The sequence below is a fragment of the Lepidochelys kempii genome, chromosome 9 (assembly GCF_965140285.1).
Source record: "Lepidochelys kempii isolate rLepKem1 chromosome 9, rLepKem1.hap1, whole genome shotgun sequence".
Lineage (NCBI taxonomy): Eukaryota > Metazoa > Chordata > Testudines > Cheloniidae > Lepidochelys > Lepidochelys kempii.
In genome coordinates, this window is record NC_136388.1 from 100,235,771 (window position 1) to 100,254,996 (window position 19,226).

The 19,226-nt window shown below is 39.7% G+C and overlaps 1 protein-coding gene across 15 annotated transcripts in view; it reads left to right on the plus strand.

Moving 5' to 3' along the window:
• Window positions 1-19,226, plus strand: part of KLHL13 (kelch like family member 13) — a 120,209-nt gene that overhangs the window by 38,988 nt on the left and 61,995 nt on the right. The window contains exons 2-3 of one of the 15 annotated variants that reach the window (XM_073358552.1): window positions 513-606; window positions 1,100-1,137. The exons of 12 other annotated variants lie outside the window; for them this stretch is intronic. In XM_073358552.1, the coding sequence (XP_073214653.1) occupies window positions 1,118-1,137 (20 nt within the window). In that variant the 5' untranslated portion in view covers window positions 513-606; window positions 1,100-1,117. Of the gene's footprint in view, window positions 1-512; window positions 1,138-19,226 lie in introns of all 15 variants that reach the window. 2 more of the 15 variants (XM_073358539.1, XM_073358553.1) reach the window with 2 other exon arrangements.

The window sequence follows — 19,226 nt, forward strand, 5'->3', positions numbered from 1 at the left end:
TTGTAACAAATCTTGAGGGAATTCAGAAGGATTGGCAGTCTGCCAGCAGAGTTCCAATAATTAAAAAAAGGTAAAAAATGATGCAGAAGCTACAGACCTGTTAGCTTGAAGTTGGTTGTAGGCAAAGCAATCGAGTGGTTAATCCAGGACTGAACAGAGAATTAGAGGCTAAAATAGATAGGTAATATGAGTCAGTGCAAGTTCATGGAAGGTAGATTTTGTGAAACAAACCTGTTAGTCTTTCTGGACAGAATTACAGATCTGGTAGACAACTACGTTGATTTTAATATACTTAGCACAGAGTCAAATACCTTGGAGAAACCTATGTGGCATTTTGATTAGCTAACTTGCATTATAAGGAATTAATAGGGCACAGATTGGATGGATTAAAAACTGTCTCACTGATCTCAAAATATAGTTGTTAATGGGGAGATAGCAATGACTAGGGCTGCTTTGAGCAGTGTCCTCAGTTCTTGGTCTAACACTATTTAAAATTTTTATCTCTGATCTAGGTGGTGAAATGAACTCTGTGCTGGTGAAGTTTGCAGATGACAAAAGATCGGTGGGGTAGTAAATAATGAGGAGGGCAGTAACCTGAAGTACTTGGTTAGATCTCAATCCAACAAAATGTTTTTTTTAAATATAGCCAAACCCAAGAGAGTATATCTGGGAACCAAGAACGCAGTTTAGATCTACAGAATTGGGAAACTGTCTTGGAAAACAGTGACTCAGAAGGATTTCGGGCCATTGTAGATGGCCCATGAACTGTCTGTACAATTCTGTGGCAAAAAAGGCTGATGTGACCCTTGGATGTATAAAAAGGGGAATATCAAATAGCAGAAATAGGGGAGTGATCTTGGCTCTGTACACAGCACTGGTAAGACTGCTACTAAAATTCTGCATCCACTTCTAGTCTCCATGCTTCAAGAAGGATGTGAAAATACCGGGGGGAGTTCAAAGGAGGGCAACAAAAATGATCCCCAGGGCTGGAAAACAAACCTTTATTATGTGAGACTTAAGAAGATCAATTTATTCATAGGCTTGGAAGGATTAGATTTTTATAGTACAACTTGATAAATGTCATTTTCACCATACACAGACAAAAATATTTTCCTGGATGATTTACAGATGGGCAAGGTAAGAAATGCTGCTTGAGAACATAAGAGTTTGATTTAAGGTTACTTACTTTGTCAACACCACATGTCAAAATATACAATTTGTGTTTTGTTGGGTTGTAAAACTTTTTTGAATCTCAACAGGTACTGTCATAAAACAATTGTCTGACCCTCTTCTGTAATTTTCTGCAACTGAAAATTTAAATAGATAAAATTGAAAAATGCTTAAACATAAACATCAATATTATTTGTCAAAATTATACAAAAAATTGAAATTTTGCCAAGCCTACTTATTCAGTTTATTGAAGATTGAGAGGTAATTTAACTATTGTGTCTAGATACTTACACATGGAAAAGAGATCTGATAGGGATGTACTCTTGGTGTTGGAGGGGTTCCAACCTTACTGACAAAGGCACGAGAAGACCCAATGGCTGGAAGTGATATAAATTTAGGTTTGAAATAAGATGCAACTTTCCTGCAGTCAGTGTGGTTAAACATTGGAACAGCTTAACCAGGAGTCACTGGGCTCACTGTTGCTTGGAGCGTTAAGAAGAGATTAGATAGCTTTCTGAAATATATGATTTAATTCACTTCCTGGGAAAAATTCTATGGCCTGTGTGTGCAAGGGGTCCTCCCCAGTTGACTGAAAGTATTCTGGGCTTTTTGCCTTCCACTGAAGCTTCAAAGATTGGCTATAGCTGGAGATGGGACACCAGACGCGGTGGACTAGTGCTCTCTGGTGTATAGAGAATCTTTTCTAGATGCCTACTTGGTGTGTCTTGCTCACATTCTCAGAGTCTAGGAATGGGATACCAGATTTGGAGTTGGGAAGGAATTTTGCCCCAGGTCAAATTGGCAGAGATCTTACGGGCTTTTCCCCTTCCTCTGTAGCATGTGTGGTTTGCCTGCTGGGATCATTTCCTTGCCATTGTACAGGCCTTGGGCATTGATGGCACTGTTTTCTGCTATAGCTTGGTTTTGGACTGAAATGTTTTGGTCTGATAAAGTTTTTAGGCTTAATATAGGGGAATCTGGGTGGAATTTAATGGCCTGATATACAAGTATCAGAGGGGTAGCCGTGTTAGTCTGAATCCACAGAAACAAGGAGGAGTCCGGTGGCATCTTAATGATTAACAGATTTATTTGGGCATAAGCTTTCATGGGTAAAAAACTCAGTTTTTCAGATGCATGATATACAGGAGGTCATCCTAGATGATATCATGGTCCCTTCTGGCCTTAAACTCTATGAAACTCTGTTTTTTCAGTGAAGATTAGTGCACATCCTAATTTCTCAAACAATAATTTTGGCCATTTGGAAAGATCCTTCTATTTTGAGGGACTGTATTGTTTTGGTCAGTGTTGCTCATATTTACATATTAGACCCACATTTTCTGTTTCAAAAACAGAAATATGACTGCATGTAATTGAACCTGGAAATTGCTCTAACTGGTTTGGTCCAGTAATGGTATTGTAATCTAATCACATGCAGTTTGTCCTTAGTTTTTCCTTTTGTTCTCCTATCCCGACTATTTTGTCAAACACACATGAATTTGCCTTACCTGTAATTGTTTATATGTGAACTCATATCCATGTATTTACCAGCTAAAATCACTTAATGTTGCAGATAAAAATGTACATTTCAGTTATGTAGACTATGTCTCTTCTGCTTGTTCTGGTATCTGCTGAACATACTGCAGCTTTAATCAATATAGTAGTGATCATTTTTAATTTATATTTTAGTCTTTTTATTTATTTATTTATTTATTGCAAAATAAAATCAGTTACCTTTGTTCAAAATGTCAATGCTTTTTGACTGAAAAAACTTCTTGAGATCTGAAATTTAAGTTGAACTTTTTTCACAGAAAACATATACATCTTTAAGTTTGTTTTATCCACATAAATCCCTCAACCCTTATCTCCTAACACTCAATTTGTTCAATAACTAATTTCTCTTAAACCTTATTTTTGAGTACAGGCCGGATTAGTTCTTGTAGAATATAAGCTCAGAAAAATACAGCGCACTCACAATCTTTGTGCCTGCCTTTAAGATGCTTCCTATTATGCCAAAAAAGAATAGTTTTAATGTGCAGCTTAGTCCGCAGTGCATTTAGGCGTTCTCCACATTTTATGAGCTGCAGTTAGAACGCTGCTTTAGCCAGCAGTTGATTTTTCTAAATGAGCACTTCTGAAATACATGCTATTTCTCTTTGACACAGTGTAAAAAGGAAAGGAGGACTTGTGGCACCTTAGAGACTAACAAATTTATTTGAGCATAAGCTTTCGTGAGCTACATGGTATCCTTACTATTCTCAGACAGATTACAGGAAGATTTATCTGTTGATAAATAAGCATTTGTACTCAGGTTTATTATGCCCCCAAAATAGTCTTTTGGTGCTAGCTTTTAATCATGACTTACAGTTCGACATGAAGTTGAGAATGGAACAGTTAAATTGATGCTGATCCATTTGGAATACCCTCTTCTGTAAATGGATCTGTTGCATTTTTTTCCCATTCCTGGCTAGAATCCAATGAACTACTTTTCAAACGCAAGATAACGTTCTGTGTGGTGTTGTTTAAACTACAGACTTTCTCTAAAAGCTAATGAGGGATTTCAATTTAAGTTGCTCCTTTAATAATAATAATAATAATAATAAATAATTTAATAATAATAAAAAAGTACTTGCACCATATGGAATACATTGAGGAATATTTTTCTTCCTGTATGCCTGTATTGTTCTAAGAATATTGAATCCTTTGTTTTTAGACACTTAGGAGATGTCTAGGATTCAGTTTGTAGTTCACTTGAATGCATAGTGCGGCACACTTTAGGATTAGAAGACAACTGTTCAGAGTGGCAGAGACTACAGAATCTAAAATATATGAATCCGTGCTGAAAATGTAGGACAGCGTGTTTCTAAAGTAAGAAATTCTCCTTCGTTGTGCAAATGGACTATTAGGCTTTGCCAATATGGTGTCTATCAGATTAACTCTGACTTGTAGTGAGCTACAGTGCAAACCATAGAGGAAAGGTTTTACATATTTTTGTATTGGTAATTAGTGTAGGTATCTTTCCGGAAGTGTGCTACCCTGGACAGCCTGAACTGTGGCTGTTACAAATAATAATGCTCCGCATTTAGAAACTTAATTTCTTCTTGACTGTAATGTTGCCACCAAAGCATATCTTCAGGTGTTATTTATACTATTCTAATTGTTTTAGTTCCAATCTTTTATGTATTTTTGTCCCTGGCCTGGTGAGACTGCTCCTCAATGGGTATACTGTCAATTTCACTCCATCTTCATATCTAATTTTAAAAGAAAAATTTTAGCTTCCATCTCCATCCCTTTGGACCACTGTTTCCACGTTTCCAAGGCCTACTATTTCATTGTCCTGCTTCAGGATGCCTATTGCAACCTGAGGTCTGTTAGCAGGGGGCCTGGAAAAGAAGTGCATATGAGACGAGTGTATTAAACCTCATATGTTCTCCTTGCCTCTCCTGTATTAACTTTCATCTCAAAGATAGCCTCCTAGAGGTAATATAAAAACAGATTGACAGGTGCCTCAGCACCCCTTTTGGACAAAGATGGCAGAATAGCAACCCTGTTTTAAACCTTATCAATGTCCTCCTTAAATTTGCCAATAAGGACAGAGATGTGGATGGAGTGAAATAGACAACAAGGGAAATGAAGTGGAGAGGAGTTGGGCTGGCTTTATAAAGCTCCACTTCTCTGGCTGTCCTGTCATACTGTGGCTCCTGGCTTGGTTCCTCTTCACCCTCATAGCTTCAGTACATTCATGCCTTGGTTTCCTTCATCTGATAGGACCAGTATAACTGGTCAGCAATAAGACCCAGTCCTGTTGCAGGGCATTAATAAGAACTCGGCCCAGCTAGTAGATTTGGGTAACTTCCTCTGACTTCACTTGGCTTTGCCTTGGTACAGTAGCACAGTCGTTACAGTGTACTGAAAATTCTCTTCAGTGCAACTGTGTTAGGGGCGAGTTCCGAAGTGTGGACTAGTGAGGTTCTCCTGTTCGGTTACTTGCATATGCCATCACCTATATTGGTTTAACTTGAAGCTAGACTAGACCTCCATCTGTTGTGGATGGCTTAGGGGTAATGATATTCATGCTGGATGGAAAAAGCAAAAACCTCATCCTTTCTATCAGTCTAGGAGAACTGTCAGGTTAGATAGAATATGATGGGATGGAGAACTTTGTGAGGGGGAGTTTATTGAACCACTTTGATTTAGTGCTGTTAAAAGAACCAAACATGTAGCTGTGAACATTAAAAAAACAAACAAAAACACCACAAAAACCTAACAAGAAAACCCCCACAATCCTCCCCCCAAAAAACTGGAGAGTAATACTCAGATTTAAAATTACAAATGCACTTTGAAACCTATTCCTGTCCATAGAAGTTCAAGCTGTTTGGGTTCTGTGTTCCTCCTACATTAGATTATATATCGGGGTGGCCAAACCATGCGGCTCTTTTACCGTTAAAGTGTTGCTTGCGGAGTCCCTCCTCATTCTCCACCTACCAGACTGGGGGTAAGAAGAGATTGGGACCTCTGCCTTGCAGCTGGGTGGTGAGGTAGGGGCTTCTGCTCCGTGGAGAGGGAAGTCTCAGGGCTTCTACCTGTGGGGCGCACCCGCCGGGGTTCGGGGCTTCAGCAGGAGCAGGGCTGAAACCCCGAGCCCCGTCAGGTGCCTCCCATGGGACTGAAGCCCAGAGACCGACCTCCCCCCCCTTCCCACAGGGCTGAAGCCCTGAGCCCTGGCAGGCATGCTCTGGCTCTCGATTGTCTGAAGATTGTCGTATGCGGCTTGGAGGGTTTGGCCATCCCTGTTCTATATCATTGTAACCTAAAAGACTATTTGATAAGTTTTTGTGCAGCTTTGTGATGGTGGTGTAGTCTGATATAGAAGAAACAAACTAGAGTAGCTACATTCCAGTTTTTGGAGCTTCTGTTTACTTGATGTTAAAGTATCTGATCTGGTGGTTGTGGTCCTTGAACAATGCATTAATTACTTATGATAGCTAAACAATTATTTTAGCAGTTTGTTTCAGCTCACGTTTAAGTGAGGCTTTGAAGAATTCTTTTTCCTCAGTGAATTAGATTTTTCTGCTTGAATCAGTTACTGCCACTATTCATATATGCAAAAAAGCTCATTCTAGGATCCAGCTTTTTGCCAGCAGTTGTTTTCTATGCCGAATGGTCTTGATAATCTAACTGAATTAGAATATAAACACCTCTCTCTCTCTCTCTCTCTCTCTGAGCTTTGCCTCCACTCATTATATTCTTTGTATTCCCTCTTGTGCCATGATTCGCTAAACAAACCCACATATATTGATTGTAGAAATGCTGATGTAATGTTAGCTCTTTCTCTAATAATGCTTACGTTTAAACCAGTATAGTCCAGTAACCTATCTTATTTATCTAGTTTAGGAATTCATTTTTTCCCCCCACTCATCTTGCAGTCAGATTCCTGAGACCATACCTACGTCTGATTAAATAAGGATTATAATCTTGGCTAGAAAATAGCTTTAATTTCTACTTCCTTTTGTGTGCTCTCATCTCCACATTCAGTTCCCTAGTGCTCTGTATAGGATTCTATACCTCCTTCTTAATAACTAGTACAAGACATACATTTATCTCAGACTGGTGACTGAATGTTGATGACTAAGTAGTTTCAGAGCCTCTTGCCCTGGGATACAAAGTTGGCTGTTGCTTTATTCTCAAGAGTGGTTCTTCACTGAAAAGTGACTGTAAAGCTGCCATTATTGTTGTATTACATATTTCTCAATTTTTGTATCTGTGATCAGATTACAAGTAAGATTTTTTTTTAAATAAACTGATAGCCCTTCTGATTCAAGCTGACAGTTCCGCTGGACTCTCTTTTTGCCTTGTATCAGTAATAAAAGTTTTGCAGGTCTAATTCTGTCCTCAGTTACACCAGTCCGACTGCACAGGTTCCGGTGGGAGCAGCACAGGTACATCTGTAACAACAAATCTGATGCATAGTGGCAAAGAGCACACTTATGAAGCTTGTGGATGATACCAAGCTGGGAGGGGTTGCAAGTGCTTTGGAGGACAGGATTAAAATTCAGAATGATTTGGACAAACTGGAGAAATGGTCTGAAGTAAACAGGATGAAATTTAAATAAGGACAAATACGAATTACTTCATTTAGGAAGGAACAGTCAGTTGCACACATACAATATGGGAAATGACTGCCTAGGAGGGAGTACTGCGGAGGGATCTGGGGGTCAGAGAGGACCACAAGCTAAATGAGAGTCAACAGTGTAGCGCTGTTGTAAAAAACTGAACATCACTCTGGGCTATGTTAGCAGGAGTGTTGTAAGCAAGACCCAAGAAGTAATTCTTCCACTCTACTCTGTGCTGATTAGGCCTCCTTGTATCATTTGCAAATTTTGCCACCTCACTGTTTACCCTTTTTTCCAGATCATTTATGAATATATTGAATAGGACTGGGCCCAGTACAGATCCCTGGGGGATACCCCTATTTACCTCTCTCCAGTCTGAAATCTGACCATTTATTCCGACCCTTTGTTTTCTATCTTTTAACCAGTTACCAATCCATAAGGACCTTCCCTCTTATCCCATGACAGCTTACTTTGCTTAAGATTAGCCTTCGGTGAGCGACCTTGTCAAAGGCTTTCTGAAAATCTAAGTACACTATATCCACTGGATCCCCTTTGTCCACATGTTTGTTGACCCCCTCAAAGAATTTTAGTATATTGGTGAGGCATGATTTCCCTTTACAAAAAACATATTGACTCTTCCCCAACAAATTATGTTAATCTGTTTGACCATTTTGTTCTTATAGTTTAAAACCAGTTTGCCCGGTACAGAAGCCAGGCTTACAGGCCTGTGATTGCTGGGATCACCTCTGGAGACCTTTTTAAAAATTGGCATCATATTAGCTGTCCTCCAGTCATTTTGGTACAGAAGCTGATTTAAATGATAGGTAACAGACTACAGTTAGTAGTTCTGCAATTTCACATTTGAGTTCCTTGAGAACTCTTGGGTGAAAAGCATCTGGTTCTGATGACTTCTTATTGTTTAGTTTATCAGTTTAACTTCCGCTTTTTAAAGGATGCTTTTTTTGCCTCTCACTGCTTCTCAGGCACACACCATCAAACGTGGACTGATGTGACCAGCCAACTTTAAACTAAAGGCACCCTCTTCTGCATGTTTGTCCTGTTCAGACTGTCTCTCTACTTACTGTGTTTCTTTTTGTACTGGTTTCCCTCCGTTCCTGTCTGCCTTCTTTCCCTGTTTGTTTACATAGACTCTGTTTCTCTCTCTCAGGCTCCCCTCTGCCCCTCAACTGTGTCCCCCCCCACACCCCCCTTTCTCCTCCAGCTGTCAGTCCCCCTCCTTCTGAGGGCAGGGCCATCTCCTCTCACGTTCTCAGAGGGAGGGGCTACCTTCTCTCCATAGAAGAATGACAGCACATTTACTCTGAACACACCCTAAATCATTTATCCCCATACAGGGTAAAATCCCTTTACCATATTTAGATTAGGCAGAAAAGAGTAAATACAGGAGATTTCTTAATGCATTCTAGAAGAACTTCTCAGGTTTGTTTCTTTGCTTACCATTGATGTATATTCACCATAGTTTTGTATTAAATCTATATCTAAAGTTTTAGAGGCCGTGGGCGTGGAGGGTTATATTACCAGTGCTTGCAGTGTCTCAGGGCAAACATTCTTTTATTCTACATCATGAAGGAGTAGGGACTGACCATTTGTTTTCAATGTACAGTACCAAACATATGTTAACAAATGCTGCTTAACAAATGTGTGTGTAACTGGCAATGGCCCTCACAGAGAAGTGTGACGGCTATATCCTGTAGCTTGGAATAGAGTATGTCTGGCTCAGCTGTAAGATTTCATGGATGTCTTCACCACCAACCAGATCCTAGATATAACACCAAATAGCACTTCTGCCATCCTTTCATGCTTACTGTGAATGCCATGTGAAGATGGGCTGGAAGGCTTCAAAGGCTTCAGCCTTCAAGCGATCGCAGAACCTAGACTCATGGAAGTGCTGCATATATCTGAATTTAAGCTTGTCTCTACTGAGTCATTCATTGCCTGAAATTTAGCAGGGCAGTCCCTAATGAATAGCAGATCCTTTGCTAAACTGCAGAAAATCAATTATCAAATCTGAAAACACATAGCTGTACATGCACAATGCAGTGACTTTACAATGGCAACAGATGATTTGTGTCACAAAGCTTGATTATTGTAACACTTTCTAAACAGGATTTACAACAGAACATAGAATCATAGAATATCAGGGTTGGAAGGGACCTCAGGAGGTCATCTAGTCCAACCCCCTGCTCAAAAGCAGGACCCATCCCCAATTAAATCATCCCAGCCAGGGCTTTGTCAAGCCTGACCTTCAAAACTTCTAAGGAAGGAGATTCCACCACCTCCCTAGGTAACGCATTCCAGTGTTTCACCACCCTCCTAGTGAAAAAGTTTTTCCTAATATCCAACTTAAACCTCCCCCACTGCAACTTGAGACCAACATTTCTGCTGACTATAGCTTATTCTGTATGCGACAATGTTTGCTCCCTGATCATGAGTGACAATGGTCATATGATGCCTACCTGTACCTGGCATGGAGCAGGAAAATATATAAACTTGTTCAGATCTACAAAAGAAAAAACTAATTTGGTTACATTAATCTCTTATTTTAAAATCTGATCTGACTTTGTATTGTAGTTTCCCCATTGACATAGGGACTTGTTAAAATGAGTGTTAGGTATGCTGAGACAGGGTGAGAGAGGTAATTTTTATGGGACTAACTTCTTATGCTGGTTAGTTCACATTGTCACCAGAGGGCGGCATAACTGATTTTTGTAAAGACTTTTAAAGAGTGAACAAGAGTTACAGGACAGAAAATACAGTGGATACTAACTAGCATTCAAATATTTGGCATAGCTAAGCATATTCAAATATTTAAAGTTTAGAACTGAAGGAAGTCGTACCAGTTTAGCCTTTATATTTAAGGGACAGATTATAAAGATACATGCCTTCTGCTCAATTCTGAAATGTGATTACTCCATAATAGGACACAGCTTTATTTTTATAACTTATTTGCATTTCTGTTGGAATCTTAAGATGGAAGGAAGGGCATTATTGTCACAAGAACAGGGAATCGGGAGACCTAGATTCTCTCCTGGCTTCTTCTACGTCTTCCCCTCTTACTTTGAGCAAGTCATTTAAACACTTACTATTTTCCAGTCTATAAAATGAAACCAAAATACTTGCCTACAGGCTGTTCTAGTGCCTCTGCTGCTGTCTACGGCTTCCCCAGGAGCTTGTGAAAACCAACCATTTTGTCAGTTTTCAGTGGTGTTCCTGGGAATATGGGAGTGGTGAAATTGATGAAAATTAGGTTAGCTCCACTTTGCTGCAGTTTGGGAACATTACAAGCAATGTAGAGGTTATCACTGGAGCAGCTCACTGAGGAGGGTGAAGCAGAATAGAAGGATAGATTAGTGGATTACCTTCCCATTATTGTCTTCATAGCAAGGAAGAGACTTTTGGGTGGGAGAACAAAATGCTCCTACTTTCTAGCAACCACAGGGACCTGAGGGTTGTGTATGTGCGCGCATGCAGGGATGCCCTCAGGTTTTTCAGATATCAACACACAGACAGAGTTGGAGTGAAGGAGCAATCTGAGATTATATTTGGATTTTCATTCACTTACATCTCACTTTCACACATGTATAATGTTCTTCTTCTCCCTGTCTCCAGACAACTCAGACTACTACTTCAGTTTTGGTAGTAACATTATCTGCTCCTCATCACTATCAGGTGGAGGGGGGTGGTGCCTTTGAACTGGGGCTCCCTGAATGGTATTGTTGGAGGACGGGGTTTGCTTTATTAAACCTGTGTTGATTACCGGGCTTTTCTGGGGACTCGGCAGGATTCCTCTCAGCCTATCTTTGTCAGACATTAAGAGCTGGTTATCCATTCATAAATTGATGACCACGACTGTAGATCTGGTCTGGATTCCTAATAATTTATGCCTAAAATTGGCCCTCAATAGTGTAATGAACATCCTTGTAGACCTCTTAATCCTTCTCAACTGCAAAATCTGTTGGGTACTTAGCAGAAACTATGGATTGGCTACTGCCCTGTTTTGAAGCAGTCTGCCTGTTAGATATCTACAGTGTAACTGTAGCGGTGTCGGTCCCAGAATATTAGCGAGACAAGGTGGGTGAGGTAATACCTTTTATTGGACTAACTTCTGTTGATGAGAGAGACGGGCTCAAGAGCTTGTAAAAGATATTCTCTCATCCACATTGTTTCTCTGTTAAATATTTGTCAATCATAGAATGGACTGCCATAATCCAGGCAGATGCGGCTTCTTCAATCATCTGTAGAAAGTCGCAGAAAGTGCTGTGTGGTGTTATGTTACCATTAGTATCCTAAATGATATAGCCCAGGATGTTATCACATTGGCTGCAGCCACTCTGGCTTGTCTAATTAGACGAGATCAAGATTAGGTTGTGGTTAGTTAATGCATATTTTCCCCAGGATGACCTTGACTAGCTAAATTGAGGTCTTGGGTCTGGTCTGCAGTTAAAACATAGGTTGATATAGCTACAGCACTCAGGGTGAAAAATCCACACCCTTGAGCAATGTAGCTATTCCAAGCTAAGACCTGGTGCAGATTCTTCTGTTGACCTGGCTGCTCTAATTCATATCTAATTTTTGTTTAAGATTGGCCAAAAGCAAATAAGATTTAAGAGGAAAATTTATCATCAATTATAATTTGAGTTCCATTTTAAAAAATAAGGTAAACATAGAAAAGATCCAGAAAAAGAGAATGAAAACTAACAGGTGCAGTACACTATCCCATTTCTAACTGATCAACACTCACCTCTGTCTCCCTCTTAATTATTAAGCTGTTTAATATTTTGGGAATCATTCTGGTATACTGAGTGAATGTGTTTCGGCAAGCTTTAGTTAATACAATTGTTTGGCCAATAGACTATAAAAGCTACAGAGAAGTTGTAACTTTCATAAAATCCTTTGTAGTTCATAGCTAGATCTAATAAAACGAACTGTGCTTTGGACCAATTAGTTGCAGCACTGTCAGTCTGGCTGCCATGCATGTGTATTGAGTGCTCGGAGTTCTTTGGAAACTGTTAAATATATGCATGCTGTTGCTTTGGAAAATGAGCATAGTACTCTGAACATTTAATGCTAATTGAAAGCAAGAGCATTTCTTATTGAGCTGAGGTTCACCAACATATTTGCTAGACTGAGATTAAAAGAGGGTGATTCAAAGAAAGTGATTTATGAAGAAATTATTTTACCTATTGCTCTTCTGTAAGAAGCATTGTGACTAAGTAAAACTGAATTTTGTTTGTACCAGTGATATAAATAGATAAAAATAGCCAGACTGGGTCAAACCAATGGTCCATCTAACCCAGTATCCTGTCTTTTGACAGTGGCTAATGCCAGATGCTTCTGAGGGAATGAATAGAACAGGCAGTCATTGAGTGATCCATCCCCTGTCGCCCATTTCCAGCTTCTGACCCCAAAGTATGGGGTTGCATCCTTGACTGTTGTGGCTAATAGCCACTGATGGATCTATCTTCCATGAACTTACCTAATTCCTTTTTGTGCCCCATTATAGTTTTGCCCTTTACAACATCCCCTGAGTTACACAGGTTGGCTGTGTGTTGTGTGAAGAAGTACTTCCTTTTGTTTATTTAAACCTGCTGCCTATTAATTTCTTTGGGTGACTCCTGGTTTTTGTGTTACTTGAAGGAGTAAATAATGCTTCCTTAATCACTTTGTCCACACCATACGTGTTTTTATAGACGTCGATCATATCCCCCTTTAGTCATCTCTTTTCTAAACTGAAAAGTTCCAGTCTTTTTAATGTGTTCCATTCATGTGCCATTTCCTTAATCATTTTTGTTGGCCTTCTCTGTACCTTTTCTGTTGCCAGGATTGCCTCTGGAGCCTTTTTTTTTTTTTTTTTTTTAATAAAAAGCTGGTGTTGCATTAGCTATCCTCCACTGATCTGGTACAGAGGCTGATTTAAATCTTAAATTACATACCAGTTAGTAGTTCTGCAATTTCATATATGCGTTCCTTCAGAACACTTGGGTGAATATCATCTGGTCCTGGGGACTTACTACTGTGTAACTTATTAATTTGTTCTAAAGCTGCTTCTATTGACACCTCAGTCTGGGACAGTTTTTCAGATTTGTCATCTAAAAAGAATGGCTCAGGTGTGAGAATTTCCCTCACATCCTCTGCATCGGTCTTCACTGCAAAGAATTCATTTAGCTTTTCCACAGTGGCCTTGTCTTCCTTGAGTGCTTTTTTTAACACCTTGATTGTTCAATGGCCCCACTGGTTGTTTGTCAGGCTTCCTGCTTCTGATGGACTTCAAAATTTTTTTTACTGTTAGTTTTTGTGTCTCTTTCTAGCTGTTCAAGTTCTTTTTTGGCCTTCATAATTATACTTTTACACTTGACTTGTCAGAGTTTATGCTCCTTTCAGTTTTCTGCAGTAGGATTTAACGTCCAATTTTTAAAGGATGCCTTTTTGTATCTAAGTGCTTTTTACTTTGTTGTTTAGCTATAGTGGCACTTTTTTAGTCCTCTTATTATGTTTTTAATTTGGGATATACATTTAATTTTAGCCTCTCATCATGTTTTTAAAAAGTTTCCATGTAGCTTGCAGGCATTTCACTTTTGGGACTGTACTTTTTAATATCCATTTAACTAGCTTTCTCATTTTTGTGTAGTTCCCATTTCTGAAGTTAAATGCTTCTGGTGGGCTCTTTGGTATCCCCCCCCCCCCCGGAAGGATGTTACAATTAATTATATTATGCTGTTCATCTAGATTGACCAGATCTTATGCTTCACTTAAGACTAAATCAAAAATTGCTTCTCCCCTTGCGAGTTCCAGGACTGGCTGCTCCAAAAAAGTCATTAATGGTGTCTAGAAACTTTACCTTTGTATCCCATTCTCAGGTGACACATAACAAATCAATATAGGGATAGTTGAAATTCCCCCATTATTACTGACTTTTCTATTTTTATAGGGTCTCTAATCTTTTGGCGCATTTCACAATCACCATCCCGGTCAGATGATTGGTAGTCTATCCCTACTGCTATATTCTTATTATTCAAGCATGGAATTGCTATCCATAGAGATTCTATGGTACAGTTTAATTCATTTAAGATTTTTACTATATTTGACTTTGTGTTCTTTCAGATATAGTGCCACTTTCCCACCAGCATGACCTACTCTATCATGCCTATATATTTTGTACCCTATTACTGTGGCCCATTGATTATCATTGTTCCACCAAGTTTCTGAGATGCCTATTATATCCGTATCCTCATTTAATACCAGGCACTCAAGTTCAATCATCTTAGTATTTAGACTTCTAGCATTTGCATACAAGCACTTATGGTATTTATCACTTTTTAGCTGTCATTATGTGATGTAATTGAATAGGACACTTTTTCATTTGACTGTTTCTATTCAATTCCTACCTTTGCTTCTATCCTCTTCTCCTAACTAGAATATAGAAAATCCCTGTTCATAGATTCTTCCCTAAGGGATCATAGAATATCAGGGTTGGAAGGGACCTCAGGAGGTCATCTAGTCCAACCCCCTGCTCAAAGCAGGACCACTCCCCAACTAAATCATCTCTGTCTGAATCGTGTGCTCTCTGTCTCTGTTGGATTTCCCCCAAGTTTAGTTTAAAAACTCCTCTACAGCCTTTTTAATTTTACAAGCCAACCATCTAGTTCTGTTTTGGTTTAGGTGGAGCCCGTCCTTCCTCTATAAGCTCCTTCTTTCCCAAAAGGTTCCCCAGTTCGTAATAAACCTAAAACTGTACCATCGTCTCATCCATTCATTGAGAAGCTGCAATTCTGCCTGTCTAACTGGCCCTGGATGTGGAACTGGAAGCATTTTAGAGAGTGCTGCCATGGAGGTCCTGGACTTCAATCTCTTACCTAGTAACCTAAATTGGGCCTCCAGAACCTTTCTCCTCCACGTACCACAACCACCGGCTCCTCATTTTAGAGAGAAGTGTGTTAAGTTTTTGAAGTTTAAGTTAAAGCTTGCTATAAACTTTCCTTAAAATCTCGGTCATAATTGTGGAAAGATTTTTCTTTTAACCTGATTAAAATTAGATGTGAAAATGGAGAGTCCAAAATCAGATTGTCCTGCTTTTGAACGTTATGTCAAAACAAAACTCAAGTAATAGCAAGAGATTTAAGAAAATAAGGCAGACTTTGACGGTTCAGTAAAATGCTCTCTCAACTGGAAATACTTGTTGGGGGAACATTTACAAAAATAACTTCTCTAATCATTATGCATAGTTATTAAATATCACTGTATTAATACATTTAGAATGCTTGTTCAAATAATTCTTCCAAATGCTGACTGTCTTCTAGAATAACAAACATGCAGTGCTATTTTTTTCACCATTTCTGGTGTCTGGTTACATGACTTGAAAAAATTATTTCGCTTGTTTCTAAAGGTTATATCTCTGACTGTCTTGTATTAAAGGATTTTTACAATCAAGGTGTTGCCGCCTGCAGTGTATTCAGAAATTCCTGGAGCTATCAAAGTGTAAAATGGCCTTATTAACATGCCATTACAATTGAAAGATGTTTTTATTTTGTTTTGTTTTTTGAAAAACACATGTAATCCACATAATACTTACACTGGTAATGCTTCAGCTTATTAGTTAACTTGCAAAAAGAAAAGGAGTACTTGTGGCACCTTAGAGACTAACCAATTTATTTGAGCATAAGCTTTCGTGAGCTACAGCTCACTTCACAGTATGCATCCGATGAATGCTGTAGCTCACGAAAGCTCATGCTCAAATAAATTTAAGAAGTGAGCTGTAGCTCACGAAAGCTCATGCTCAAATAAATTTAACACTTTGGATGGGCTAGCACCAGCAGGAGAGTGAATTTGTGTGGGGGGGTGGAGGGTGAGAGAACCTGGATTTGTGCTGGAAATGGCCCACCTGTTGATCACTTTAGATAAGCTATTACCAGCAGGACAGTGGGGTGGGAGGAGGTATTGTTTCATGATTTCTGTGTGTATATAAAGTCTGCTGCAGTTTCCACGGTAAACATCTGATGAAGTGAGCTGTAGCTCACGAAAGCTCATGCTCAAATAAATTGGTTAGTCTCTAAGGTGCCACAAGTACTCCTTTTCTTTTTGCGAATACAGACTAACACGGCTGTTCCTCTGAAACCTGTCAAATAAATATTCTTTTCCAGTGTGGGGTGTGTTTGTGTTGGGGTGAAGGAGAATGACTTTTTATTCTTTGAAGTAAAATTTCCTTGTCAGATAAAGGGGATCCACTGTATATAAGTGGCTGCAAAGTTGCTTTCTCTAACATGGTGCATTCTAGGCAGGCAAGGTGGGTGAGATAATACCTTCTATTGGATCAACTTCTGTTGGTGAGGGAGACACGGTCCAATGAAAAATATTACCTTACCCACATTGTCTCTCTAATCCTGGGACCAACACGGCCACGACAACAGTGCATAGTGCATCCTAAACTGTTACTGCAGCAAATTCTTCAGCAAGTTTGTAGTTTATGTGGGAAAACTGTTGAAAATGTGGGTGAAATCTGCAGTATTTCATGTTTAAACATGTGATGCATACCCTGAATGGAAGTCTGACTGATACTTCACTTTTAATATTTAAGGATTTGTTTTTTCCTTTTTTTTTTTACCAGTAGCTCTGCTTACATTGCTATAGAGACCGAAGCTTGTCCCATAATAGAATTTTGACAGCACTAAGAGTAGACTACAAATCACTTTTGTATTACTCTCCCCGCTTTCAGCCTACTCTTCTCCACTCTCGATTGTTCTTCATGTTTTTGTTTTTATTTAGGGCAGCCAAGCATATCTGAAAATATTAGTCATCTGTCACAGTAACTTTTGTAGACTTACACTCTTCAGGAAGTGAACAGAAATATGTCATAGTGATCTCTGGACACATTACTGCTTTAATATATTGGCACCTACATTCGGTGTCTTTGAGGGATTATTTATTTATTTTGTAAAAGGTTTTTTTCTGGATAACTTGTGATCTTTTCAGTTCAAAATACAATCAAAATAGCCTTGCTTAATTCTCAGTAATGAACTAAGGCTCCTTTTGCTTTTTATTTCTTCTCTCATTCAGTTTTTAAAACAAAAACACCCTGTTAAATGAAAGATTCTTAGTTCCTAAGGCAGAGCAGAGGCATGTTGATTCACTGACATTTTAAGAGAAGAACTGCCTAGTTCACATACCCACTCTTTCTATAATATTTTAAATGTGTTTTTGCATGTTATTAGCATCATTGCAGTGAAAATACACACATTTCCATTGGCTTCAACAGGACTCGAGTTCATGCTTTAATACCCAGGCAAAACAGTGGGAGTTAATTTGCCTTACTTAGAATTGAACATTATTAACTCTTTCAGCTGTATAGCCTAAAAAAAATGTTTATCAGCTGACCGTAATATAATAAAATATTGTCAAGGTAGTGGGCCAGTTCTTCAAAAAACAAAGATACGTACAGGTAGATGGATTGTAGGAAGGAAGAGGGAGAGGCCTGTGGGAAAGTCTGTGTGTGGGGTGGGGAGATGATGGGTAAGGAAAATGGTATGCTAACTTTTTGTTAAGCTTTTAGGGATCCTGACTAAAAGTGTTATGTAACATTGGTTGGTCTCTTTCAGTGTCTAGGCTTGTGTCTTGAGACCTCAATTTAAAATGCTGGTTGTGAAGTGAAGATCACATTTGAGTTTCATGTCTTTGATGGAAATGCCTTTTGAGCTTTAGTTCTACTTCTTTTTTTTGTTGATTAAAATAGCTTTTCATGATAGTTCATGTCAGTTCAGCATTTTAATAGCTCTAAAACACACAATCCCAATTTTTGTAAAATTTGAAATTGGATTTCTAAATTTAGTTTAAAGCAAAGTGTGTTTTTTTTTCTTCCCATCCTTTTGACTCTGATGGTCTAACGGGTTTAAAATGAAAAATGGGGTTTGAAGTGCACAGTTTTCTTTAGAACAGAGAAAGTGGGTGGAAAAAACAGAAAAACAAGTACAGTAAAAGCTGTTTTATCTGGCACTTCACCAACCTGAAAGCTCTATAAACCGGCATTTCTGATCTTCATTGAAATTCCAGTTTATAGTCTGGTTGGCACAGGGCTGGTTGGGGAGCGGGAAGGGGTGTGGAGTGTGGGCTCTAGGAGGGAGTTTAGGTGTGGGAGGGAGCTTGGGGCAGGGGTTGGGGCGCAGGGTGCTGGATCCAGGGGCTACTCGCCTCAGGCGGCTCCCCACAAGTGGCAACCTGTCCCGGCTGCTCCTAGGTGGAGGCGCGGCAGGCAGCTCTGTGCACGACCCCTACCCTGCCCCGAGCACTGCCTCCGCAGCTCCCATTGGCTGGGAACCGCGGCCAATGGGAGCTGCAAGGGCGGCGCCTGCAGGCAGAGGCAGTGCACAAAGCTGCCTAGAAGCAGCCGGCACAGGTCGCCTCTTCCGGGAAGTTGCCTGAGGTGAGCGCCCACTGGGTCCGGCACCTCCTTCTGCACCCCAGCACACTGCCCCGAGGCTCCCCCCACCCAACTCCCTCCCAGAGCCCATGATCCACATGCCCCAACCCCCAGCCTGCACTCCTCCCCTCGCCCGCACCCACACTCCCTCCCTCTTAATTAACCGGCATTTTTCACTTACCAGCACCCCCATTCCCTCAACATGACTGGATAAAACAGCTTTTATGTAATTCTGGAGTTAGCTTCTCACATGTAATTCTAGCACTGACTGATATTTCCTTGTTCTCATTTGGTTTTTGCTGCAGTACCTGGGACTTTTTATTAGAGATGCATTCTCCTTCTCTCCCCACTTCCCCTTCCCCCCCTTTGAGGAGTAGCTCAATGCTATAGGTCTTTATTTTCATGATTTAAAATATTTAATCTTTGATTGTTATCCAAGTCTCTAGATTATTATAATAGTAGGCATACATCACACAACCAGCATAAAATTAGACACTGATAGTGCCCTGTAGTCAATT